The following is a 27256-nucleotide window of genomic DNA, read 5'->3' as shown; positions in this document are numbered from 1 at the left end:
GCAAGTGCGACAAGATGAAGAACTGGAGTCCCTCGGCCCATTAAATCACCTGAGAATATTGAGGCAGTGAGAGCTTCAATGTTGCGATCACCACGGCGTTCTGCGCACAAACATGCGTCTGCCCTTGGACTTTCCAATCATCCTTGAGGAGAATTCTTCATGAAGATCTTCATTTCCATCCTTCCAAGAAGGCGATTGTGCAGGAACTTTCTGAACATGACTTCAATTCTCAGAGGAACGCGTGTGAGGTTCTTCTCGAAGTTGTTCCTGAGGACGCTATTTTTTTTAGTTATAAAGCCCTTTTTCATTTGTGTGGATCCGTCAACAAACAAAACAGGCCCTACTGGGCTGACAACAATCCTCGAGAATTGCATCAAAGACCTTTGCATTCACCTAAATTTACAGTGTGGTGTGCAATTTCATCAGCTGGAATTATTGGTCCCTGGTTCTTTGAGGAAAATGAAGTCGCAGTGACAGTGAATTCGGACCAGTATGTAAACATGTTACAGGAAAAAAAAATCCCATGGCTCAATGGGTTGGACTTAGGGGACATCTGGTTCCAACAAGACGGTGCAACTGCACACACTTCAAGAGCATCGATGGCTGCTTTGAGGGAACACTTCCCAGAGTGCCTCATCTCAATAGGGGGGATTTGGAGTGGCCGGACCGCTTTCCAGATTTGGCCCCTTGTGATTTTTTTTCCTATGGGGGTTTTTGAAATCCCGTGTTTATGTGAACCATCCAAGGACCCTACAAGATTTGAAGATCAACATCCAGGAAGAAACTGCCAACATAACGCCTGCTATGCTGGCAAGAGTCATGACAAACGCCAGAAATCGGTTTACTCAGTGTATGGAGAATGGGGGACGTCACCTACCTAATTTGATCTTCAAAACTACATAAAACAAAACTTTAGGTATGCGCCTACATTATTTTTAAAAAAATCTGATTCATACAATGGGTTTTATTAAGTTTTGAAAAAAGGAAGTTATGCTGCTGCACCCTATAGTTTGGTGAAAGAGTTCTCTGCCAGGCTTGTAGAGCTGCACTGCAAAGAATGTTTGGTAGCTCTCCATACTATAAAGTCCATAGGAAGGAGTCATAGCAATTAAAGTGGTTTCAAGCTTTTATAATTGTGTGATGGGGATGCACCCCTCAGGGCCCTTCCACACAGCCATATAATCCAGAATATCAAGGCAGATAATCCATGATGATCGTGCATTGTTGTTATAAGCAGCCATTTGAATATCTAAAGCACTTTGAAACCATTAATTATCCTGCGGACAACCGTTTGCAGTAACTTCATACTATTTCCAAATTGTAGTTCATTTTCCTACAACACTACAAAAGTAGCTTGCTTTTGTAAAGTTTGCTAGCCGAGAAAAACTTGGAAAGTTTGGGATGAAGGCAGAGTTTGAACTCAGAACAACAGGATATATAATGCAAGAGCTGCACTATAACCTTTATCCCATTTGTAAAAAAAAAAAAAAAAAAAAAGGAAGAAGAAGAGGGACTTCTAGACTATTCCTCCCTCTCTTCTTTGTTTTGTTCTTTGACATTCTGAAGATGCAGCTACACTACATGTTGAGATCAATTTCAACAATTCAGCAGCAGATCAGTTGCACAACTTCAGCGCTTTCCAGTAGCTTCTTCCTGCACAGTATTTTCAGTCAACTGCTCCCACAGCCTGCAGTCACTCTGGAACCTTTTACAGACACTTGAGCACATGCCCGGCCATTGTCAGCTTTACCATTGTCTTTCCCCCAGTCTAGATGACATTACAAACTTACCACAGCATACAGTTATATCTTGTCTTAGTAGACAGGTTCTTTTATTCAATTACATATAGCCTTCGACGAACAACATCACAGCACAAGGGGGGAGAATACACTGTACATGACTTCCTTATATACAATTCTATACAATTACACATAGCAATCTCTGATTGGTTCCCAACTCATTAACTTAACTCAGACCCAGTATTACATCATTCACAATCACCTGGACTAGGCCAGAACACATTCCCCAAATGATTCCCTATATACAGTTAATGCATGACTCAGCATTTCCAATAGAAGCCCATTAGCAGTTAATGACTCAGCTATATTACATTACAATACACTGCAAAACCTGACACTACAAAATTAATGTAGTTTCACAGTATTTTAACTGCCATGGTTCAATGCTATAGAATCATGGACATTCTAGTTTTACAAGGTTTTCGGCCTTCAGTTCCAAAAAGTGCTCAGTAAACTATATATTTGAATATTTTAAATTGTGTGCTAATACTTTTAATGTAAGTCGCTTTGAGTCTCCTTCAAGACAGATAAAGTGAGGTATTAATAATAATTGTAATAATAACAATGACAAAATTACCATCTTTAAGCTGCAAATGCCCACCCTACTGGGATCTGCACACAGTATTTGCCGATACATCACAAAGACCTAGACACTTGGGAAGTGTCCAACATGTGATCCAATACAACAGCCAGCAGAGTGATCTTGTTGTGGTGTACTAATCTTGATATGTTTCAAATAATAATAAAAAATCTCAGAATTTCCACGGCAGTATTGTTAGTATAAATGTCGCTGTGACCGTTTTCTTTGAAAATTGTTTCAATTCACAATTACCGTATATACTCAAATATAAGCCGACCTGAATTTAAGCCGAGGCACCTAATTTTATCACAAAAATTGGAAAATCATATTGACTCGCGTATAAGCCGAGTGTGAGAAATATGGCTACGACTTGTAATTATCAGTAGGTTAAATGTTTTTGAGTATTTACATAAAACTGTAATTCAAGATAAGACTGACCAACTCTGATTCAATCATTATTCCTTCAATGTAAATGTGCTTACCTATTACCAATAATAATAGTCAAATAATAAATATAATAACATGTAATAAAAATAATAATAGAGTAAATAATGGAAATTTAATAATAATAGTAATAAAGTAATAAATGTAATAATAACAATGAGCCCCCGGTGGCGCAGTGGGCTAAACCCCTGTGCCAGCAGGACTGAAGACTGACAGGTTGCAGATTCGAATCCGGGGAGAGGCAGATGAGCTCCCTCTATCAGCTCCAGCTCCTCATGCGGGGACATGAGAGAGGCCTCCCACAAGGATGATAAAACATCAAATAATCTGGGCGTCCCCTGGGCAATATCCTTGCAGACTGCCAATTCTCTCACACCAGAAGCAACTTGCAGTTTCTCAGGTCGCTCCTGACACGACAAAATAAAATGATAGAGTAAAATAATAAATGTAATAATAATAGTAAATAGAGTAATATAATAGATGTAAAAAAATAATACAGTAAAATAATGTAAATGTAATAATAATAATAGAGTAAAATAACAAATGTAATAAAAATAATACTAATAACAGAGTAAAATAATAAATAACCTTGACTTGAGTATAAGCCAAGGGGAACTTTTTCAGGCTAAAAAAGGGGCTGAAAAACTAGGCTTATACTTGAGTATATACAGTACTTAAAATTGATCTACATAGTTTTCTTTTGTAAAGTTTGCTAGCTTTTGGTACAATATTTTTCAATGGACAAAATATCTATAGTTTGTGATTCTGAACTTCTGTACCTCTTTCCACTGACCCAGAAGGTACTGTGGTTTGGAATTATGATCTGGATATATGCCATCTAGCAGGGATCATGCCTATCAGGTACAATCTAATCCCACTATAATATATTCATAAATACATGACACTGTTTGAACCTATCTTTGCATTGACATTGTATAGTGGGCCTATGGTATCCACGCGGGTTTGGTTCTAGAACTCCCTGTGGATAAAGGAAGAAAACTGCATTGTCATGTTTAATGTGTATGTGTGGTACATGTGAATGTTTATTTGTATACATGCAGATACATGTGTATGCATCCAGAATGCATACAAATATACAGAACTGAGTTACCTTTCTCTGTAAAGCATAAGTCAGTCTTCATTCCCCATTTCCTGCGTTGTTGACAAACTTCTTTTATTGTTATATAAAAAGTCCCTCCCCTGTCGCCAATCCAGTCAATTTGTGTCGCCTCACAGTCAATATTTGCTCTGAAGTTTCAACATCTCTAGAAGCATTACAGAAGTCCTGTTAAATATTCTCCAGAGATGTAATCCAAAGTGGGTTGTGATGAAAACAGCACTGATCAAGATGAAACAAGATGAATACACCCGAATCCTCTAGAATAGGAGTTCTCAAACTTTTTCAGCCATAGAGCCCTGTTTGAATCAGCAAAAATAAATAAACAAATAAACAAATAAATATAACATTTAAAATGAAGAACAATTTTAACAAACATAAACTTAAGATTATTTCAGTGGAAGACCCCCGGAACCATCCAGTTCAACCCCCATCTGCCATGTAAGAAAAACACAATCAAAGCACCCCCAACAGATGGACAGCCTTTGTAGTAATAGTAATACTACTATTACTACTACTACTACTACTAATAATAATAATAATAATAATAGCAGAAGGTGGGCCAATCAGAGAGCCCTGCGTACCTCTTGTGGAACCCCAAGGTTTCCCCAGAGCACAGTTTGAGAACTGCAATTGGAAGGATTGTTATTTTTGGGTTGGAAACAGATGGGAGACATTACCTCTTCCTTTCTGTACTGAAACTCACAGCTTTTGGCAAAAAGGGGAGACAGGATGCCTGCTTCAGATGCAGGCAAAACGTCAGGAGAGAATGCTTCTAGAATATGGCCATACAGCCCAAAAAACCTACAACAACCCAGTGATTCTGGCCATGAAAGCCTTTGACAATACAGGATTATTGTTATTTTGTCTGCCGTTGTTTTTCAAATTAAGAAAACCCTCTAAAAATAAGTTGCATACAATTACATACAATTTGCATATTGTGTAACACATATATAACATGCAGAGTGATGAGTTCATCATGAGATGTGACTATGTATTGAATGTGCGATATGCCCAATTTGAATACTGGTGGATTTTGGGGAAAATTGGTCTAGCTATTTTGGAGTTGTAGTACTGGGATTTATAGTTCATCTGCAATCAAGGAGCACCCTGAACTCCACCAAAGATGGAATTGGACCAAACTTGGCACATAGCGCCCCCATGACCAGCAAAAAATACTGGCGGTTTTTGGGGGAAAATTCACCTTGATTTGGGGGAGTTGTAGTCAGAGGCGGCCCTAGGTAATTTTCAACGGTAAGCAAACAGTATTTTGCCCCCCCCCCCCCCAACCAATCACTGATATATATATTCTGTTCGTCATGGGAGTTCTGTGTGCCATCATTCCATCATTGGTGGAGTTAAGAATGCTCTTTGATTGTAGGTGAACTATACATCTCAGTAAATACAACTCTCATATGTCAAGGTCTATTTTCCCCCAAGAGCGCCTCAAGAGCACCCCTGGGCAAAATCAACTATACTGCAAATGCTTACTTTGCGTAATGGGTTGAGCTGCCCCTGGTTGTAGTTCACCTACATCCAAAGAGCACTATGAACCCAAACACTGATGGATCTGAACCAAACTTGGCACACATACCTGATATGCCAAAATTTGATTAATGGAGAGGGTTTTTTTTGGGGGGGGGGGCATTGATCTTCCCTTCTAAGAGTTGTAGTTCACCCACAACCGGAGAAACTGTGACCCTCACCGATGATGGACCTGGACCAAACTTGGCACACAGGAATCCCGTGACGAACTCAACCTACTGGAGGGGTTCACCATAGTGGGAGGTGTAGTTCATCCTGCAAACAAAAAGCACACTGAACCCTACCGATGATGCATCTAGAGCAAACTTGCCTGACATAACAAACTTTTCTGATGGAGTGTTTCGGGGTTAACCTGGCATGATGTGAGTTGTAGTTCACTCACAACTTTATGTATTTTGTACAATTAAAAAAAACCCGATTTTTTCAAATAATCCGGGCAACACTGCATCCCTAAGCTAGTTGAAAATAAAACATACTAATAAAAATACATATTAAAATACATATGCAATGTTGCTCCCCACGTCTTTGAATTGAATGTGGATGTTACCCATCAGATAGAAATGTTCAATGCTTTCTTTCAGATAACTTTGCATATGTAATACAACACATTTCTGGCCAGTATAACAAAAAGTTCCCTCCAGTTATCTATGTTTATTTAATACACAGTTATTTTTCTAAAGGATTTAAAAAAATAAACAGAAAAGAGCTGGGAAGGGTATCAGATAACCAAATGAGAAATCCCATTATGTAAACCAAGTGGCACATATATGTGTATAAGACGCAAACAAAAATCCAAGAAGATAGGATCTAAACATATCCTTCTAAAACTTGAGATAAAATAAGTTTAGGAATTAGAGGGTCACTATTCATGTGAGTTGTTCAATATGGTATAATCATATTGACCTTATATATTTTGACAAATTATGCTCCATAAGAAAACACTGACCACAAATTGTGCTTTATTCTGTTATATAAAAAAATATTATTTCTTAATGAACCACATCTTGGAGCTTGAACTGCTATCACCATAGTTACACTGAGATGTAAACACTGGGCCGAACAAGTGGAATCTTATAAATACCCTTGGCGTCCACATGCTATTTGAATCTGTTTAAATAGCCACATGTCTGTCAGTTATCCTTCTTAGGAGCTTCCATCTACCGGGGAAGCTCAACGATGGCGTATTACTGACAACGATTCCATAAATAGTTGTGTTTGCTGTAGTAACTGCAAGCGTCAAAAGAAAACCACGTCATATATGTTAAAATAACCTACTACAACTATGTCAGAACAACTTCGAAATAGCAACGGTGTGAAGAAAAACGTTCCTAGTACATATATATCTATATAATCTGAGAGTATTTTTATAGATCATTACTATCTGAGAACAGCCAAGTTAATGCGCTACCCTTTCCTTTTGTGCTGGCCTGAAAACAATTTAACTTACCTTGTACACTTCTAAGAACATATTAATAAAGTATTTCTTTGCTACAGTTATTTATTCTCTCTGTCTATCCATCCATCCCTCTTTCTATCTCTTTCATCTCTTCATTGTTGTTTTTAATTGTTGGTTATTATTATACTTTGAAAATATTGTAATTATGTCATTGTCCTCTTTTATTATTGTAAACTGAACTAAGAATCATCTAAATCTGAAAAGCAGTAAATAAATATATATTGTTAATAATGATGGAATAATCCCAGATCTTCCAATCTGTTCAATAGTCTTTAACTGGAAAGAAAAGGGAGGAACTTCAGGCTATCTACAAAGATGAATTTGCCTGGATGTCTTCTGTCACAGAGGCTGCATCTACACTGTAGAATTAATGCAGTTTGACACCACTTTAATTGCTATGGCCCAATGTTATGGAATCATGAGATTTGTGGTTTGGTGAGGCAACATCACTTTTTGGCAGAAAAGGCTAAAGACTTCATAGAATTACATATAATCCCCCCCCTTTTTTTTGTTGTGTCAGGAGTGACTTGAGAAACTGCAAGTCACTTCTGGTGTGAGAGAATTGGCCGTCTGCAAGGACGTTGCCCAGGGGACGCCCAGATGTTTTTGATATTTTACCATCCTTGTGGGAGGCTTCTCTCATGTCCCCACATGAGGAGCTGGAGCTGATAGAGGGAGCTCATCCACACTCTCCCCAGATTCAAACTTGCGATCTGTTGGTCTTCAGTCCTGCCGGCACAGGGGTTTAATCCACTGCGCCACCGAGGGCTCCTATAATTCCCATGATTCCATAGCATTGAGCCATCACAGTTAATATGATGTCAAACTGCATTAATTCTACAGTGTAGATCGGTGGTTCCTAACTTGTGGTCCATGGACTATCAGTGGTCTGCAAGAACAAAAATATGAGCCACAGCTTCACCATTCCTACACCATTGCCTTGAAACCACGTGGCAACGGGAGCAACTGGTCTCGCAAAACCCTCTTATAGTGCCAAGATAATGGGGATGTCTCTGTCTCTGTCTCTACAGAGACACTCGCTGGAACACCTCAGCAAGCGAGAGTCCAAAAGTGGCAGGCTCAAACCCAGAGCCTCAATCAATGGCTGATACCAAATGAGAGACTCCCCCCTGGGCACACAGAAAACTGGGCAACTTGGAAGGTGCTGAACAGTCTGCGCTCTGGCACCACGAGATGCAGAGCCAACCTTCAGAAATGGGGCTACAAAGTGGAATCCACGACATGCGAGTGTGGAGAAGAGCAAACCACTGACCACCTGCTGCAATGCAACCTGAGCCCTGCTAAAATGGAGGACCTTCTTGCGGCAACACCAGAAGCACTCCAAGTGGCCAGATACTGGTCAAAGGACATTTAATCAACTACCAAGCTTGCAAACTCTGTCTTTTGTATGTATGTATGTATGTATGTATGTATGTTTGTTCTGTAAAAAATGTAACACAACTGTTGGGTTGCCTGACACGATAAATAAATAAATGGGGATGTCGGGAGGTGAGAGGCTGACTGACCACAAAAAATTACTACCACCATATCAACTCTACATATTATTAAAAATGGTTTACTATGGGTGAGCAGATGGCGACTACTGGATGGCATATGTTCTGTATCAGAAACTAGAGGTGATGTGGTCTATCCAATGCAATTGTCTGAATCAGCACCCCAAATAACCAAACCCAATTTAAAGTTGACATAATCCTTTGGGTACTAATGTTAGCGAGTGGTCTCTGGTCAAGTGGTTCCTGGTAAAAAAAAAAAAAAGGTTGGGAACCACTGGTGTAGATGAACCCTCAGTATGCATTTTACCACTAAGTGTATAGCTATACTTCAGTTAATGAAATAGACATTTATCTGGACATTATGTTTTTCACAGACAATTTGGTTCCAGAGGTGGAAATAACATGGGAAGTGTAAGAGGTGGTACTTTTAAATATATACATTATAAAAATATTAAAACATATACCAAGACAAGAAAAAAAAAGAAAAAGAGAAAAGACAAAAACTCAGAAAAGAGAGAGAGAAGGCAGAAAAATAAAATATAATCTCCACTAATTCTTTAAATATATAACTAATTTATACTTATCTTATCTAGTAGCACATCCAGATCTCTCTGATTTCATGTATACAAGTTTAATCAGTTCCGAAACTTGCTAGAACAAAACTGTTTAAATATTTATCGAAGGACTAATGTCATTGAGGTCATTGGTGATGGCACTTCAAGTACCATAATAAATTAGGGTTCCCTAATATCTGTGAACTAGGAACGGAGACTGTAGCCTAAGCAACAAGAATGAATGATCAAATGAATTGATAAATTAATACATTGATATTATTTTAATTAATCTGTATTCTTTATTCCTGGAATTAACTCTCACTTACATGAATTGAAGAACATGTTTGACTGGATGAGAGAATATCATGGGAAAACCATTGTTGGATTTTTCCAGTCCCTTCTTCAAAGCATTTCCACAGACCACACATATTTTGATGTTCTCTTGTCCTTGTCTTGATTGTACAACATGCCACTGAAAAATAGTTTAATACTATGGTGTGCCACAGTCTGGTGGTACGTTTCATTCCTAGTTCCAACTGGGGTATGTTTGATATGAGATCCAAGTAGATTAGCTACCAACTGTAATAATGTTAAGGTGTCTCTTAGCATAGGTTTGCGTGTCAATAAGGATCTCATCACATTGATGAGGGCATGTGTGGAGATTTGCCAGGCTCCATGGTGAATCTGTGGGGCAGCAGAGCAGCCTTGTTGCCCCATGCCCCACCTCGCCCGTAGCTATGCTTCCCCATAATACATGGGGAAGTGTCACCGTGCGGCTTCTCCCTGCTCTGGCCCCGTTGCTCCCTACAGAACAAGGGAATCTTCCCGTGTTTTGAGAGAAGCATCCTATCACACTGTCAGGATACTTTCTCCATAGAGCCCCACTGGAAGTTGTCATACATTGTGTGATGCCGTCCAGGGGGCTCCAAGAAGAAAGCTTCCCGGCAGCATGTTAGGTCGCCAATTTCTCCTTGTGTGATGAGGTTGTCAAAGAGAATTTGGCTATTTCATAAAGTCCAGTCTGTTCTTATATTATTAATGCTTCATACATATTAAAAAGGCAGTTTAAATGGCGTGATCTTTCTGTTAAAGAAACAGGAGGCCCTTCAAATGTGATTCTCTTCTCACTCCATTCCTCCCCAGTGTCTTTGCAGGCCGCTCTTCCCTGGCTTCTGTATTCTGACATACCCCAATACATGTAGTTATTGACTCTAAGGACCTCATTACATTGAGGCCACAAACTCATCACCCTGCACCCTGCATCATCTGCATCTCTCCTTACTGCATTGCCGCCCAGCTTCCCCCCATTGTTCTCTATGGAACACGGGAAGCCTCCCATGTTCCTAGCACTGCCTCTTATGACAGTTCAACCTCACTTCAAACACGGAGCCCCACCAGAAGTACATATACGTTGTGTGATGGGACCTGGCAGACTCCATGCCTGAAGTAAGGTCAAACTCATAGTAAAGGTGAAGGTAAAGCTTTCCCCCTGACATTAAGTCCAGTCGTGTCCGACTCTGGGATGTGGTGCTCATCTCCATTTCTAAGCCGAAGAGCTGGCGTTGTCTGTAAACACCTCAAAGGTCATGTGGCCGGCATGATTGCATGGAACACTATTACCTTCCCGCCGGAGTGGTACATATTGATCTACTCACATTTGCATGTTTTCAAACTGCTAGGTTGGCAGAAGCTGAGGCTGACAGCTGGGGCTCATGCCGCTCCCCAGATTCAAACCTGCGACCTTTTGGTCAACAAGCTCAGCAGCTCAGCGGTTTAAACCACTGTGGTAGAACTGAGGGCTGTCATAGGACAGGCAATTTTGGCAAACCCACCTCAAGGTTTTTTGGGGCAGAGTGTGTGTAACTCACCTAAGCTCATTCAGTGGATATATATTTAGTCTTGTATTTAGTTTTCCAATATAGGCAGTTCCCAAGTTATGAAGAAAATAGATTCTGTAGGTTTGTTCTTAACTTAAATTTCTATGTAAGTTGAAACAGGTACATTAAGTGTTAACTCCAGCCAAAAACATATATTTTTGGCTTTGGACAGCCTAGGGGTTAACACCTCCGTGGTGTTTGTTTTTCTGTTTGTGCCCCTGTTTGGAACATTTCACCTCACTTTCTCTCCCTGTGATAATTGGATTTTGAAAAAAAAAAAGGCTTGTTGTGGAAACAAGAATTGTTGAGAAAGCTTACACGGAGACATCTTTTCCTCATGATATTTTTTTCAAGAGTAAAATTCCTTTCTATGGGGTAGATTTCTATCACTCCCTGTTGTCTCAGCCCTGTTCTTAACTATGAGTTGTTTGCAAGTCGAATTTATTTATTACTCGTGTCAGGGCAGCCAGTCAATTATATTATATTTCTAACAGAACAAAGCAAACAAACAGAGAAAATGCAAAATGTGTGAGTGTGGTAGTTGATTAAATGTCCTTTGACCAGTATCTGGCCACTTGGAGTGCTTCCGGTGTTGCTGCAAGAAGGTCCTCCATTGTGCATGTGACTGGGCTCAGGTTGCATTGCAGCAGGTGGTCTGTGGTTTGCTCCTCTCCGCACTCGCATGTCGAGGATTCCACTTTGTAGCCCCATTTCTGAAGGTTGGCTCTGCATCTCGTGGTGCCAGAGCGCAGTCTGTTCAGTGCCTTCTAAGTCGCCCCGTCCTCTGTGTGCCCAGGGGGCAGTCTCTCATTTGGTATCAGCCATTGGTTGAGGTTCTGGGTTTGAGCCTGCCACTTTTGGACTCTCGCTTGCTGTGGTGTTCCAGCGAGTGTCTCTGTAAATCTTAGAAAACTATGTCTGGATTTAAGTCGTTGACGTGCTGACTGACACCCAAACAGGGGATGAGCTGGAGATGTCTCTGCCTTGGTCCTTTCGCTATTGGCTGCCACTTCCCGGCGGATGTCAGGTGGTGCAATACCGGCTAAGCAGTGTAATTTCTCCAGTGGTGTAGGGCGCAGACATCCCGTGATAATGCGGCATGTCTCATTAAGAGCCACATCTACTGTTTTAGTGTGGTGAGATGTGTTCCACACTGGGCATGCATACTCAGCAGCGGAGTAGCACAGCGCAAGGGCAGATGTCTTCACTGTATCTGCAAGTCGAATGTTTGTAACTCTGGGACAACCTGTAGAGGAAGAGGGAAGAGGCAATATAAAGAATTGTACAAATGAAGCCCCATTAAAAAACAGAGTATTGCACAGCAAATAATTTATCAGTTTCTTTTGCTTTGGAATATATATATACATACAACTTCAAGTTGGGGGGGGGGGGCAACTACAGGGATTGATTGATAGCTGCAGTGATGGTTAGGCTATCAGTCAAATTGGCTGGTGGATTTGGGGTGTTTTAGTGCCCAAAATAACTTTTCCTTCAGTGCTTCAGGATAGTCATTGTAAGGAAAGATCCAGAAATATATTCATTTTAACATTTTAATCCAAGGGAGGTCGTGCTCAGTGTGCCATTTTCAGGTTCTCCTGACCTTCTGTGGGGCACACTGCCTTTTTCACTGACCTAAAATGATGCTCTGTGACACACCTGAATGATTCTGGCAACTATTTAGAGTTGTTGGGTGAAAAAGTCTTTTAAAAAAGAAAAATACACCTCACAGAATAATTTTTCAGCTGAAAATTGTCTCTTCTTCAAAAGGAAATGTTGATTGGCGGGATCAACAAGAAAGAGGCCACATGTAGGCCACGGACTGCAAGATCCTCACCAATACCTTAATCCCCCAAATTAAAATTGTGCCCATTGACCATAAATGAGAGACCTTCAAGGCACTCTGTTATTAGCAGACCTATTAAGATCCTACAAATGTAAAAGATTCTATATTAATTCAATGTAGTATCACTTCCTCATTCACCTCCTGCCACTTGCTTTACTCATTATTATCATTTTGTTTTTATGAGCCATGTCTTCTCGTAATATGTCCAGAGTACAATCACATCTGGATTTTTTTGGGGGTGGGGGGGTGGGGGGAATAGTGTCATATTATTGTGGCATTATGTCCCATAGTGTTATAAAGGACATCCTTCTTTTCTCATTCCTCTTCATACGTTGTCTTTTCTTGCCAGTTTTTCCAAAATTTGCCACCTGACTTGGGTCTGCATGCATTATTTGAAAATACATCCCACAATCCTAGGCGCTTGGGAAGTGTTCGACTTGTGATTTTGTGATATGAAATCCAGCATATAGATCTCATTTGCTGTGACATACTGTGTTTTTGTGTCTGTAAAATAATAATAATAATAATCCCCAAAGGGCCTCGGGGTGGCTAACATGAGGCCAAGCCCAGAATTACAGTACAATAAAATAAAATAAAATACATTTATTTATGTTTTTTTGAAATTATAATCTGACTCTCAACAGTTTGAGGAACTGTGACCTGGCCCTCTGTTTAAAACGTTTGAGGACTCCTGTATTAAAATATGGTTGGATTAAAAGAAATTAATAGCCATTATTAATTATAAGAACAGAGAACATTTCCAAAGACTTAATACTTTTCCAGATACTTTTGTGCATCTATGATGAACTTATAATTCATACCCAAGAATGTCTGGGCATGTGCATAGGAACGCACGTGCTGCCATATGAAGTACTTATCTGCACACCTATGGAGACGGAAAGAGGCTTAAGCATTCTCCACACTGCCTTGCCATTGGGGCTTCTGCACATTATAAATGATAAAGAGGAAGAACACATCAAAAAAGGGGGAATATATGTAGACATGCTCTGGTTTCCATTTTTGAAACCTTTTTGGTGCAATGTAGGCACCACTAGGTTAATTTATCACGCTAGAATGCCTCCCTTTGGATTTATGAGTTAAGAGTGCTCAAGGGTTTAGTGTCCTGACATTTCTTTAATTAGCAGTCTGCTGGATCTTTCGCTAAGAAGATGCTAAGCCAGTGTACTGCTGTCATACCTCAAGGGTTTTAGAAGGTTGGAAAGCAACACAGCAAGTTCTACACGTCTATGCCGACAAGAGATACAGAATGTACAACTTACCGTTTTCCCATTAGAAGTAAACCAATTTACCTGTTTTCTCATTCAAAGCAAAGGAAGACTTTTGCTGCTACTTCATCAGTGATGCAAGCATAAAAAGCAAAGTGGAAGGAAAGCAACCAAGGAGGAGCCGAGAAAAATGGGTGGAATAAGTAAGGACGACGTTGAGAAATACCTGGAGAACAACCCACAATTTGCCAAGGAATATTATGACCGAAAATTGCGACTGGAAGCAGTGGGAAGCGTCTTTACAATCAACCCTGGGGATGTGAAGGATGGAATCTCATTCAAGGAGATGACTAAGCTAGAGGAGAGTCAAATGCTTTTTGAGTTGTTGTTGCAAATCCAGGACCAGGATATGGAGACGGATATGGAAAAGATAGTGCATAAAGTGCTACAAAGGCTATGCCAGTTGCTGGCAGCTGACCGGTGCAGCATGTTTATCGGCCGTTCCCGCAATGGTATCCCAGAGATGGCTGCCAGGCTCTTAGATGTCACCCCTACCTCCAAATATGAGGACAACCTGGTTGTGCCTCAAAAAGAAATTGTGTTTCCTCTGGACATAGGGATAGTGGGCTGGGTTGCTCATACAAAGAAACTATTTAATATACCAGATGTAAAAAAGGTAAGTGGTAGCCTCTCCTGGGTTTGGGGGATAAGCAAAGGTTTTCTATATCTGGAATATGGGTGTATAGTACCATTTTTTAAACTTAGAGTACAATGTTCATGGGTCATCATTGGGTTATTCCTTCTAGTTGTTGTTGAGCCCATAAATGAGAAACACTCATGTCCTTTTATCCTTAACAGCACTGTGTACAGGTCTTGCAAACTCGGTTCCGTGGCTTCCGTTCCTTTAATCTAGAACAGTGGTTCTCAACCTGTGAGTCCCCAGATGTTTTGGCCTTCAACTCCCAGAAATCCTAACAGCTGGTAAACTGGCTGGGATTTCTGGAAGTTGTAGGCCAAAACAGCCATGGACCCACAGATTGAGAACCACTGACCCAGAATGTAGTCTTCCTCATCTCCTATGTCTTCTGCTTTTTCCCAGCTTTATTGATTTTCCTTTCTAGTGAGTTGTGCCTTCTTATGATATCGTCAAAGTACAACAGTCATAGTTTAGTCATCCTGACTTCAAGGGAAAGTTCAGACTTTATTTGCTCTAGGATACATTTTTTAGCAGTCCACAGTACATGCAGAACTCTTCTCCAACACTATACTTCCTATGAGTTGCTTGTCTTCCTATCGGCTTACTTCACAGTCCAGTTTTCACAACCTTATGTAAAAAAGGGAAATAAAATGGCATGGACAATCCTAACTTTGGTATTTAATTTAATATCTTTACACTTTGGGATATTGTTTAGTTCCTTTCTCACCACCATTCCCCAAATACTACTCTTTTTCTGGTTTCTTGACTGTAGACTCCATTTCTGATTAATGGCAAGGTGTGGGAAATCTTGAATTATTCAAAATTATTAAATTATCTGTAGTCGTTTTGTTTTCTTAATGTTCAACTGTAAGCCTGGGTTTCTACAGTAATCATTCTAAGTCTTTAGAATTATCTCTTAGTAGTATGGTGTTATTTATATACAGTATCTTAAATCGTTGCAGCTGTTCCTTCTTCCATTCGTTAGGTCTTCTTCCTCCAAGTTTAATACTGTTTTACGTATGACATGTTCACCATTCAAATTAAACAGTGAGCATGAGAAAAGGCAGCCTTCCCTGACCTCCTTGTGTATTGGAAACCTTCTCTTTGTAGCATCTTGAGTTCAGGTTTGTCTAGAACCGACCCTATATCTGGACAAACTGAGCAATGTGGAAAATGAAAGAGATGATGAGTCAAGAAATCTTAACTCAAGTGCAGAAAATTTAAAAAAAATCAATATCCTGTATTTATTCTGTAAGAAAGATAACATTAATGTAGAAGAACATTGAAAAGCAACAGTGACTCCAGTAAAGTTCATAGTTTGTTCTAGTTATGCATAAATCTTGAATTCAATCTTTTCACAACCCTAGGAGTTGTAGGCAGAGACTAGAACTGCAACTAGAACTTAAGTTATTAATTATGAACTTGACCTATTTATTTCAGTGAGATTAAAATACAATCAATATGGATTCAGTCTTTATCATATTACCAATTTATTTATTTATCGTGTCATCAGCAACCATACCATTGCATTACAATTCTAACAGAACAAAACAAACACACAGATTAAAAAGAAAAGAATATTACCAATAACACAGTCATAGAATCATAGAGTTGGAAGAGACCTCATGGGCCATCCAGTCCAACCCCCTGCCAAGAAGCAGGAAAATTGCATTCAAATCACCCCCGACAGATGGTCATCCAGCCTCTGTTTAAAAGCCTCCAAAGGAGGAGCCCCCACCACACTCCGGGGCAGAGAGTTCCACTGCTGAACAGCTCTCACAATCAGGAAGTTCTTCCTAATGTTCAGATGGATTCTTCTTTCCTGTAGTTTGAAGCTATTGTTCCGTGTCCTAGTCTCCAGGGCAGCAGAAAACAAGCTTACTCCCTCCTCCCTATGACTTTCTCTCACATGCTTATACATGGCTATGTTTGATTGTATGTTTGATCTTCTTGATAGCATATGATCACTGTTTGATCTTTATAAATTCCGAGGGAAATGAAAAGTGAAGAATTTATATCAAAATAATTGGATCCAGTTTTGGATTTAAAACTATCCTTTAGTGTCAACCTAATTGGGTTCAGGGTTTAAGTTTTAACTTGTCTCCAAATGGTGGCCATTTCAAATTTTTAAATCATTCATTCACAAACAAACTTCATGACATGCTCAAGAATACATTCAAATACATATATGTTCCTTTGTTGAATGTAATAGGAACAGAATTGTATATTGATTTTCACATGATTTCAGGTGGGAAGAGTGCGCGTTAGTGAAGTGAATTCATTCTGTTTTTATATAGTTTCAGTATGCTTTTCTCTCCTTCTGTGTGCCACTAATTTACACTATACTATTTCCTGTGGCTTCAAATAATCTGTCAAATCATGTTGACCCTATGAATTTAATAGAGTTTTTTAAAAGGCAAGGAATACTCAGAGGTGGGTTTGCAATTTCATTCCTCTGAAATATAACCTATAGCATCTGGAATTAATTGGCAATCTCCCATACAGCTCTTAACCAGAGATGACCTTGCTTAGCGTCCAAAATAAGATTGATCTGATGCCTTCAGAGTATTTAGGCTTAGAAAGACATTTCATATCATTATTCCTTTACTTTTTTTGAACTAATGATACTGTGAATTGTTATGTGAACCCTGCCAAAATGCAAAATTGAATGACAAATGCATCATCCTGACTTTTATTCTGCTTTGATAGTATCCATTAAGTCACATCAATAGAAAAAAGAGACATGAATGTCATGGAATGATTGGGAAATAAACTAGGTTACCACAAGACACATTGATAAAGTCTGTTTGGGACGTGCCAATTATGAATTAAAGCCACAGAAGCCTCCAATTCCTAGTTAATTTTCTACTACAATTATTCTGAATCTTGGGGCCCTTCCACACTACAAAGTTATACCACTATGATTCCATTTTAACTGCTATAGCTATGTCTTATGGAATCCAGGAACTTGTCATTTGGAGAGGCACTAGAGCAGTGGTTCCCAACCTTTTTTGACCAGGGACCACTTGACCAGGAACCACTTTGACCAGTGACCACCTTGACCAGGGTGCACTCTCCAACATTAGTACCAAAAGGGTTACGAATCAGTGTCAACTGTAGATTCGGGTTGGTTATTTGGGATGCTGATTCAGAAAATTGCATTAGATAGACCACATCAGTTCTAGTTTCTGATAAAGAACATATACCATTTAGAAGTCGCCATCTGCTCGCCCACAGAAAACCATATCTAGTAATCTAGAGCTGATGTGGTCTATCCAATGCAATTTTCTGAATCGGCACCCCAAATAAATCCAGGAAGAGACCTAAAAATTAAGACACCAAGGCCCCTCGCTTCCAGGCACCACATGGAACAGCTCCGCTTGGGGAGGGAGGAGAAGCAGCCAGGAGACTTGTTGTAGCACCTTTCATGGGTAGTCAACCTCGGCCTATAAGAGGGTTTTGTGAAACCAGTTGCTCTAGTTGCAGTGGTGTCGTAATGGTGAGGCCACATACCATATTTTAGTTCTTGTGGACCACTTGTTGTCCATGGACCACAAGTTGTGAATCACTGCACTAGAGCTCTCTGTTTGAGAATTCTCAATGTTTCTCACTAAACTGTAAATTCCAAGAGCCTACAAGGTGTTGCCAAAGTCATTAAAGTGGAATCATAGTGCTATAAATGTGTAGTGTGAAACGCCCCTGTTCAGGAATCTGGCTGCTTTTTCTGCCTTGTTTCACAATATTATGCCAAACTATGACACACAAACATGAATTCAAATATGAAATTTGCAATATAGCATCAGACAGTTAAGTATCGAGTACAGTTTATATCTGGCCAAGACTAATAATCCAATGTAAGCCACTGTGGGATGAGCACTAATTGCAAGAAGACGGATTTGTGGAGGAAATGTAGCAAAGTGATAACAATTACAAAATTAAATAAAATCTAGAAGTCACTATAGTACACTTTATGTATTTTCCATTGAAGTCAATGGAATTAAAAATACTTAACCAATTTCTTCATTATCACAATTCTGTATGGACTAAGAAGGCTTTGAGGGCTAAATTGTATTTGTTAATTGTTTTTTCCCTGAAAGAATATTGCTTCTATAAATGACCTTCATTGCAAACAGTAGATATGATAACTAGCATTTTAAAAGTTTTGGCTCCTTGTACACATGTAATCTTTGAATACAACTACATGGGGATTGTAGTTTTACAATGGTTTTAGCTTTCTCTGTCAAAGAGTGCTGGTGCCTCACCAAACTACAGCTCCCATGATTCCAAAGCATTGAGCCATGGCAGTTAAAATGGTGTCAAACTGTATTAATTCTACAGTGTAGAGGCACCCTACTTAAACAATGAAGGTCTTGTTTAGAGCCAAACATTGCCTCCATTGTTTTTATTAAACAACTAGCTGTCCCCTGCTACGAGTTGCTGTGGCCCAGTCTGTGTATATGTGTTTTGTGTGTGTATGTATGTGTGGTTTTGTGCATGTGTTGTAATGTATTTTTATTTATTTATTTATTTATTTATTTGGCTTTTTAAGTCTCTTCTGCTGTGTTTTCCAGTGTTTTTATGAGTGATGGTCACTCGTTGGCCTGATAGGTGTCTTGTGTCCAAATTTGGTGTCAATTCATCCAGTGGTTTTTGAGTTATGTTAATCCCACAAATGAACATTACATTTTTATTTATATAAACTAGCCGTCCCTTGCCACGCATTGCTGTGGCCCAGATGGGGGTTCTGTGTGGGAGGTTTGGCACAATTCTATTGTTGGTTGGGTTCAGAATGCTCTGTGATTGTAGGTGAACTATAAATCCCAGCAACTACAACTCCCAAATGTCAAGATTCTATTTTCCCCAAACTCCACCAGTGTTCACATATTGAGTATTTGTGTAGAGTTTGGTCCAGATCCATCATTGTTTGAGTGTACAGTGATCTCTAGATGTAGGTGAACTACAACTCCAAAACCAAAGGACACTGTCCACCAAACCCTTCCAGCATTTTCTGTTGGTCATGGGAGAACTGTGTGCCAAGTTTGGTTCAATTCCATTGTTGGTGGGGTTCAGAATGCTGTTTAATTGTAGGTGAACTATAAATTCCAGCAACTACAACTCCCAAATGTCAGGATTCTATTTTCCCCAAACTCCACCAGTGTTCACATTTGGGCATATTGAGTATTCGTGTAGAATTTGCTCCAGATCCATCATTGTTCGCGTGTACAGTGATCTCTGGGTGTAGATGAACTACAACTCCAAAACCAAAGGACACTGCCCACCAAACCCTTCCAGTATTTTCTGTTGGTTATGGGAGAACTGTGTGCCAAGTTTGGTTCAATTCCATTGTTGGTGGGGTTCAGAATGCTCTTTGATTGTAGATGAACTATAAATCCCAGCAACTACAACTCCCAAATGACAAAACCAATTTTTTTGAGTGAAGGACATACATTGTATTAGGTGTCTTGTGTCCAAATTTGGTGTAAATTTGTCCAGTGGTTTTTGAGTTATGTTAATCCCACAAACGAACATTACATTTATATTTATATAGATTTCTAATTGACTTTGGTGTTGGGGAATCTTTGTTTGACCCTTTTGACATATGTCTCAGGATCATCACAGCTATGCTGTGTTTTTTTAAATACATGTGTAAAAGCCCCATTGCGAGAACCTCATTCCTCATTCAAAACTCACATTGACGTCACTGGGAAGTTTACCTAAGGGAGGTCTGCAGATATGCGCCTTTAATCAGTAACAGATCCATTGCTGTAGGTTAATTATATTAAGAAGGCCTTAATGCTTCTGCTGAAAATCCTTATAACATCATTCTTAAAGAGACCGCATTCTACCTGTCTTTCACGCTGAATATTTTTCGAGGAAAATACATACTGCTAAAACATTTGACATATTTCTATCTCGTAAGGAACTATTCTCATATGTCTTTGGGAAAATCCTTGCTAAATAGAATTCTCACTACATTATGTTTTCTATGAAAATAGTCTTGCTCCATTTGCTCATCCAACCTTACATTTCCTTTTCTTAAATGGAAAGTTTATGATTGGGTTTCTGTGATCTTAGGCCCCTTCTACACAGCTGAATAAAATCCCACATTATCTGCTTTGAACTGGCAGTGTGGCCTCAGATAACCCAGTTCAAAACAGATATGGTGGGATTTTCTGCCTTGATATTCTGGGTTATATGACTGTGTGGAATGACCCTTAGTGTATTTCCCTGAAGTTCCACCCAGGACCATTCCACACAGCCTTATATCCCAGAATATCAAGGCAGAAAATCTCACAATATCTGCTTTGAACTGGATTATCTGAGTCCACGCTGCCATATATTCCAATTCAAAGCAGAAAATGTGGAATTTTATTCAGCTCTTTGGAAGGGGCCCTAGTCTCAGCTGTAGATCACAGCTAGATCATTTATTATCAAGGCAAATAAGATATATCAGGAGAACCCTTGAAGTCTTGTTATTCACAACCCATTCTTTGCCTTAGTCCTTTGACAAAATTAAGTGCAATCTAAAATACAAACTCCATGAAGGGGTATAGCAGTAAAAGGCACTTATGAGATAATACATATTCTGTTATTAAATGTCAGACATCATAGTTGCATACCTTTTCCATATCTATCTTTTTTCTCTGGTTGCTGTTGTTGTTTTTCTCTATATAGTATAAAAAAAATGCTCTGTGTGTAATGAGTACCTTAAAAACAAAAGAACCAATGAATGAAATCACACCAAATTTGGCAACAAAACATCTCACAACACAAGGAGCGACCATCACTCAAAAAATTATGATTTTGTCATTTGGGAGTTGTAGTTGCTGGGATTTATAGTTCACCTACAATCAAAGAGCATTATGAACTCCATCAATGATGGAATTGAACCAAACTTGGCACATAGAACTCCCATGACCAACAGAAAATACTGGAAGGGTTTGGTGGGCATTGAACTTGAATTTGGGAGCTGTAGTTCGCCTACATCCAGAGAGCACTGTGGACTCAAACAATGATGGATCTGGACCAAACTTGGCACAAGCACTCAATATGCCCAAATATGAACACAGATGGAGTTTTGGGGGAAATAGACCTTGACATTTGGGAGTTGTAGTTGCTGGGATTTATAGTTCACCTACAATCAAAGAGCATTCTGAACCCCACCAACAATAGAATTGGGCCAAACCTCCCACAGAGAAGCCCCATGTGGGCCACAGCAATGCGTGGCAGGGATGGCTAATTATATATTTATATTATTATTATCAATTCGAATCTAGTCATGTATGTGTGAGGGAAAAACCATACATTTGTATACAACAGTTCTGATTATTTATGTTATTTCTAAAGCACTTCCCAGTCCACGACCTCTGAAGTGATGATGTATACAGGCAGTCCCCAAGTTACAAACAAGAGGGGTTCTGTAGGTTTGTTCTTAAGTTGAATTTGTATGTAAGTAGGAACAAGTACATTAACACCCATATAACATTTCTTTTGCTATCTGCGCCCTTGTTCAGAAGATTTCACTTCACTTTCTGTCCCTGTGATAATTGGATTTTGAAAAAAAGTCTTGTTGTGGAAACAAGGATTGATGATCAAGCTTCAGTGAGACAACTTTTCCCCATGAAAAGGAATGAATTTCCCTTCCGAGGGTAGATTTTTCTCATTTCCTGTTGTCTTACTCTAGTCTGTAACTATGAGTCATTTGTAAGTCAGGAACTGTTTGTATTATATTTGAAAAATTCTGCTCTCTGGAATCATGGTCCAACACTCTTTTTGAGGTCCCCTGCTTACCTACTCTCTTTAGTTTTAATTTTAGGGTTTTTTTTTTTTTTTTGGGAAACCCTATGAGTTTCTAAGCTTGCTAATGATTTCATCTTGAGTTGGAGATGCTGTTTGATTACATTAGGATCAGTATTGAGAGCCAGTGTGGTGGAGTGGTTTCTGAACTGGACTACACTGTGATATAATATAGACCAGGGGTCCTCAAACTAAGGCCCGGGGGCCAGATGCGGCCCTCCAAGGTAATTTACCTGGTTCTCGCTCAGGGTCAACCTAAGTCTGAAATGAACTGAAAGCACACAACAACAACAACAACAACAACAACAATCATATCTCATCAGCCAAAAGTAGGCCCACAATTCCCATTGAAATACTAATAAGTTTATGTTTGTTGAAATTGTTCTTCATTTTTAATTACTGTATTGTTTTTAAGTGTCTTTTACACTACAAATAAAAATATGTGCAGTGTGAATAGGAATTCATTCATGTTTTTTTTCAAATTATAATCCGGCCCTCCAACAGTTTGACGGACTGTGACCTGGCCCTCTGTTTAAAAGGTTTGAGGGCCCTCAATATAGACCATATAACTGCATTATATAGGTGTATGCTGACCATATAATGCAGTTCCAAATTGCATTATATTGCAATGTAGATCCAGCTATAACTCTGGAGCTAAGGTTCCCTGTTCAGTCATGAAAAACCACTGGGCAAACCACACACTCTCACCTTCAGAAAATCCTATGGCAGAGCTGCCATAAGTGGGAAATGACTTAAAGACACAACAATACCCAGTATTTCCAAAACAAGTCGCAATATTCTGTATAGTTCCTAAGTTGGTGTATGAGCCCTTATCTAGATCTGGAGAGGATGGCTGTATCATCTGTATACAGCAAGATGGGAACTCTCCTTTTACCCAATCAGGGTAGGTGACCTTGTGGGTCCATCTTGGCTTCCTCAAGATCATCCAGGAATAATTTAAACAGAGTAGGAGCTAAGATACAGTCCTGTCTTATCCCTCTGGTCATTTGAATTGGCCCTGAAATTTGGTCATGGGGGCCGCATCTAACCTGTAAGCTACCATTTCTGTAAAGTTCTCTAATGATAGTAGCTTACAGGTTAGATGGGTCTATGGACCATATTAAATATTGTTGTTGTTTGTTTGAATGAGTCTGCTATTCGAATGCCTGGTTCTCTGTTTTATCTGTTTATTCAGTGTAACTCAATATTATGCTTTCTCTATAACTTGAATCCCATTCTGACATTCTTTTAATTAAACTCATGCGCCAGCTGCGCCTGTACCTTGGGAAGTCTGACTTGGCCACGGTAGCCCATGCTCTGGTTACATCCCATATAGACTACTGCAACACACTCTACATGGGGTTGCCTTTGGAGACTGTTTGGAAGCTTCAAATGGTCCAACAGATGGCAGCCTACTTGCTAATGGGAGCTGCGCTCAAGGAGCTCCTCTGTTGCGCCAGCTCCACTGGCTGCCAGTTTGCTATTGGGCACAATTCAAAGTGCTGGCTTTAGTCTATAGAGCCCTAAACGGTTCCGGCCCAACTTACCGGTCTGAACATATTTCTCCTTATGAACCATCTAGGACAGTGGTTCTCAACCTGTGAGTCCCCAGATGTTTGGCCTTCAACTCCCAGAAATCCTAACAGCTGGTAAACTGGTTGGGATTTCTGGGAGTTGTAGGCCAAAACACCTGGGGAACCAGAGATTGAGAACCATTGATCTATGACTTTAAGATCATCTGAGAAGGCCCTGCTGTCGATCCTGCCTTCTTCACAGATGAGTCTGGCGGGGACGAGAGACAAGGCCTTCTCAGCAGTGGCCCCTCAGCTGTGGAATGCTCTCACTAGGGATATTAGATTGCCCCCCTCTCTTTTAACATTTTGTAAAAAAGTCAAAACTTGGCTTTTTGAGCAAGCGTTCCCAAATGCAGTGTAACAGGTAAATATAGGACAACGGAATGACTGGATGATGTGACTGGACAATGATTTTAATAAGAAGACAGTGATGATATATGTTTTTATTGGTTTTGTATGGCTTTTATATTATGTGCTAATGTTTTTAAAGTATTTTTATTGAGAATAAAGGTGAGCTCCCTAAAGAAAGGAGCAACCATTGAAATAAAGAGGTAGTAATAAAAGATTTTTTTAATTACATAAAAAGAGTGCGAAGAATGTGTGTGGAAGAAAAGTAGGAAATTTAAGAAATAGAAGAGCCAGTCAAACAACTAAAAACAAAAACAAAAAACAAAACAAAACAAAACAAAAAAACTTCCAGGTTTCCCTAGGTTGCAGATTCTTAACATTTTCCTCGACCTTGTTTACTTTTGTTGTCGGATTCGCAGTGATAGTTCCATCGAGTTTCGTTTATATTTTAATAATATAGCTTCCTGTGTTTTCCTCTTTTCTGAATTCTATGACTTTTCTCCAGTCAGTTCTATGGGGGTTAGTTGACATTTTTTGAGTAAGTATTTCCATGTTCATGGTATCCATTATTTTTAGGGTCCATTGTTGTATTGTTGGTTTTCCTTATTTTTCCACATTTTGGCTAAAACGATTCTTGCTGCTGTAGTTAAATGATAACAGATTTTGTCCGAATTTTGATCCAGTTGGAAATCTGTAATCCCCAAGAGAAAGTATTCCGGTTTAAAATCGAATTTCAGGTGTAAAGTTTTTTCAATTTTCTTATAAATTTGGTGCCAAAATTTCTTAATTTTCTTACATTTCCACCACATGTGGAAGAAATTACCTGTATGTTTTTCGCATTTCCAACATTTTTCATTTATTTTGTCTTTGCTAAGTTTTGATATTTTTTCTGGTGTCAAGTACCACCTATAGAACAGTTTGTACCAATTTTCTTTAAGTTCTGTTGGGTATGCTAATGTTTTTAATTGTATTTTAAGGTATTGGGGCATTGAATTGTTGCCGACTGTAAACCGCCTTGAGTCGCCTTCGGGCTGAGAAAGGCGGTATACAAAGATGGTAAATAAATAAATAAATAAATAAATAATTTAGATGACAGGGTTAATAGAGTTTGAACTGCCTCTCCTCGTATTATTATTATTATTATTTTTTATTATTATTATTATTATTATTATTATTATTATTATTGGGATCCTTACATTTCAAAAACCAGTTAGACTTGCTGCATGTTTAGGTTTCCTGCATCACAATGTTCATGTTTCCTGCATCACAATGCAGGGACGAGTGAAAAACTGACTTTATGCACTCTACTCAGAAGACAGCCTAAGGGGGATTTTTTTAAAAGCAAAATTCACTGAGGAGCAGGTTGAATATCTCAAAATGTCTTTAAAAACACTGATAAAATTGAGCCCCACCACCCATCTCCTCTTCAGTATCAGTTTATCCCAGGATTATCTTCCTAAAACTTGGAGAGTTACCAAGAAACGTGAGAAGGCACCTTACCCTGACTAATGGTTCAGGAGATTAAAGCCGAGGGGAAGAGCTAGACCCTCATTAATTAGCTTAGAAACAGCATCTGTTCCCTTCCCCCAGCTGGGATTAGTGGAAAAACAGACCTGTTGATCACAAGAGATAATAGTGTTTAATCCTGGGTTTAATAGTAGCAAGAAACAGGCAACCCTGCCTGCTGACCGAACAAATGATTAATCAAATAAAACAGAGCAGTAACACAAACTGGTTAGATTTCATTTATCCACAGCAGAAGAAATACCTCAATAAACAAGGATTATTATTATTATTATTATTATTATTATTAACTTTATTTGTACCCCGCTAGCATCTGCCGAAGGACTCGATGCGGCTTACAAAGGCCTCAACAAAACAATAGTACAACAAATACAATTCAAAGCAAATCAAAAACATCAAAGCAATAACAGCAAAACAACAAAACAATACACCATAACACCATAAAAACAGGGCCGGGCCAAAAATAATGGGTACAAATTAAAAGTGCTGGGTGTGACAAGTGGTCTATCGGATTTCAAGGAAGTGCAATGTGCAGAGAATCTTAAAATTCTGATAAAGTGCTTCTGGGACTCTAATGAAGTGCTTACTGGAGTTTCCTGTTCTGGAAAGGCACATCGGAATAGCCAGGTCTTCAAATTCTTCCTAAAGATAGCCAACATGGGGGCCTGTCTGATGTCTTTGGGGAGGCTGTTCCAAAGTCAGGGGGCCACCACAGAGAAGGCCCTGTCCCTCGTTCTTAACTGGGAACAATTTCATCCTAGACCCCTTCCACACAGCTGAATAAAATCCCACTGGGATATATAGCAGTGTGGACTCAGATAACCCAGTTCAAAGCAGATATTGTGGGTTATTCTGCCTTGATATTCTGGGTTATATGGCTGTGTTGAAGGGCCCCTAGATAGGACCACTGTAAGAATTCAACAGTGTGCTGTTGAAGATTACAACAGTTTGGCATCTATGGGTGCATCTACATTGAAGACAGCCTCTTGCAAAAATAATCAGTCTCAAAGATGTCACATAATTTAAACCGCTTTGAGTCCCCCCAGGGGTGAGAAAAGCGGTATATAAATACAGTTAATAATAATAATAATAATAATAATAATAATAATAACTTCTTCTTTGTCCCCTTCCTCTTCGATCTCCCGGAGAGGCCCTTCTTTCACTCCTGCCCACATCGCAAGTGCGACTTGTGGGGACAAGAGAGAGGGCCTTATCTGTAGTGGCCCCCCGGCTCTGGAATTCACTCCCCAGAGATATTAGGCAACCCCCCACTCTGGCAATCTTCAGGAGGAACCTGAAAAAATTCCAATGTGCCTTCAGTGATTGAATGTAAGACACTCTCTGACCAAACTTTGCATAAA

The 27256-nt window shown here is 39.4% G+C and overlaps 1 protein-coding gene across 1 annotated transcript in view; it reads left to right on the top strand.

Annotated features, from left to right (window-relative positions):
• The first annotated feature begins 13671 nt into the window (after positions 1-13671).
• PDE6C (phosphodiesterase 6C) overlaps positions 13672-27256 on the top strand; it is a 93446-nt gene continuing 79861 nt past the window's right edge. Inside the window, exon 1 of the mRNA XM_060768725.2 lies at positions 13672-14631. Coding sequence (XP_060624708.2) covers positions 14146-14631 — 486 coding nt within the window. The 5' untranslated portion in view covers positions 13672-14145. The remainder of the gene's footprint in view (positions 14632-27256) is intronic.

The sequence above is a fragment of the Anolis sagrei genome, chromosome 3 (assembly GCF_037176765.1).
Source record: "Anolis sagrei isolate rAnoSag1 chromosome 3, rAnoSag1.mat, whole genome shotgun sequence".
Taxonomy (NCBI): Eukaryota; Metazoa; Chordata; class Lepidosauria; order Squamata; family Dactyloidae; genus Anolis; species Anolis sagrei.
This window is presented reverse-complemented; position numbering and strand designations above follow the sequence as displayed.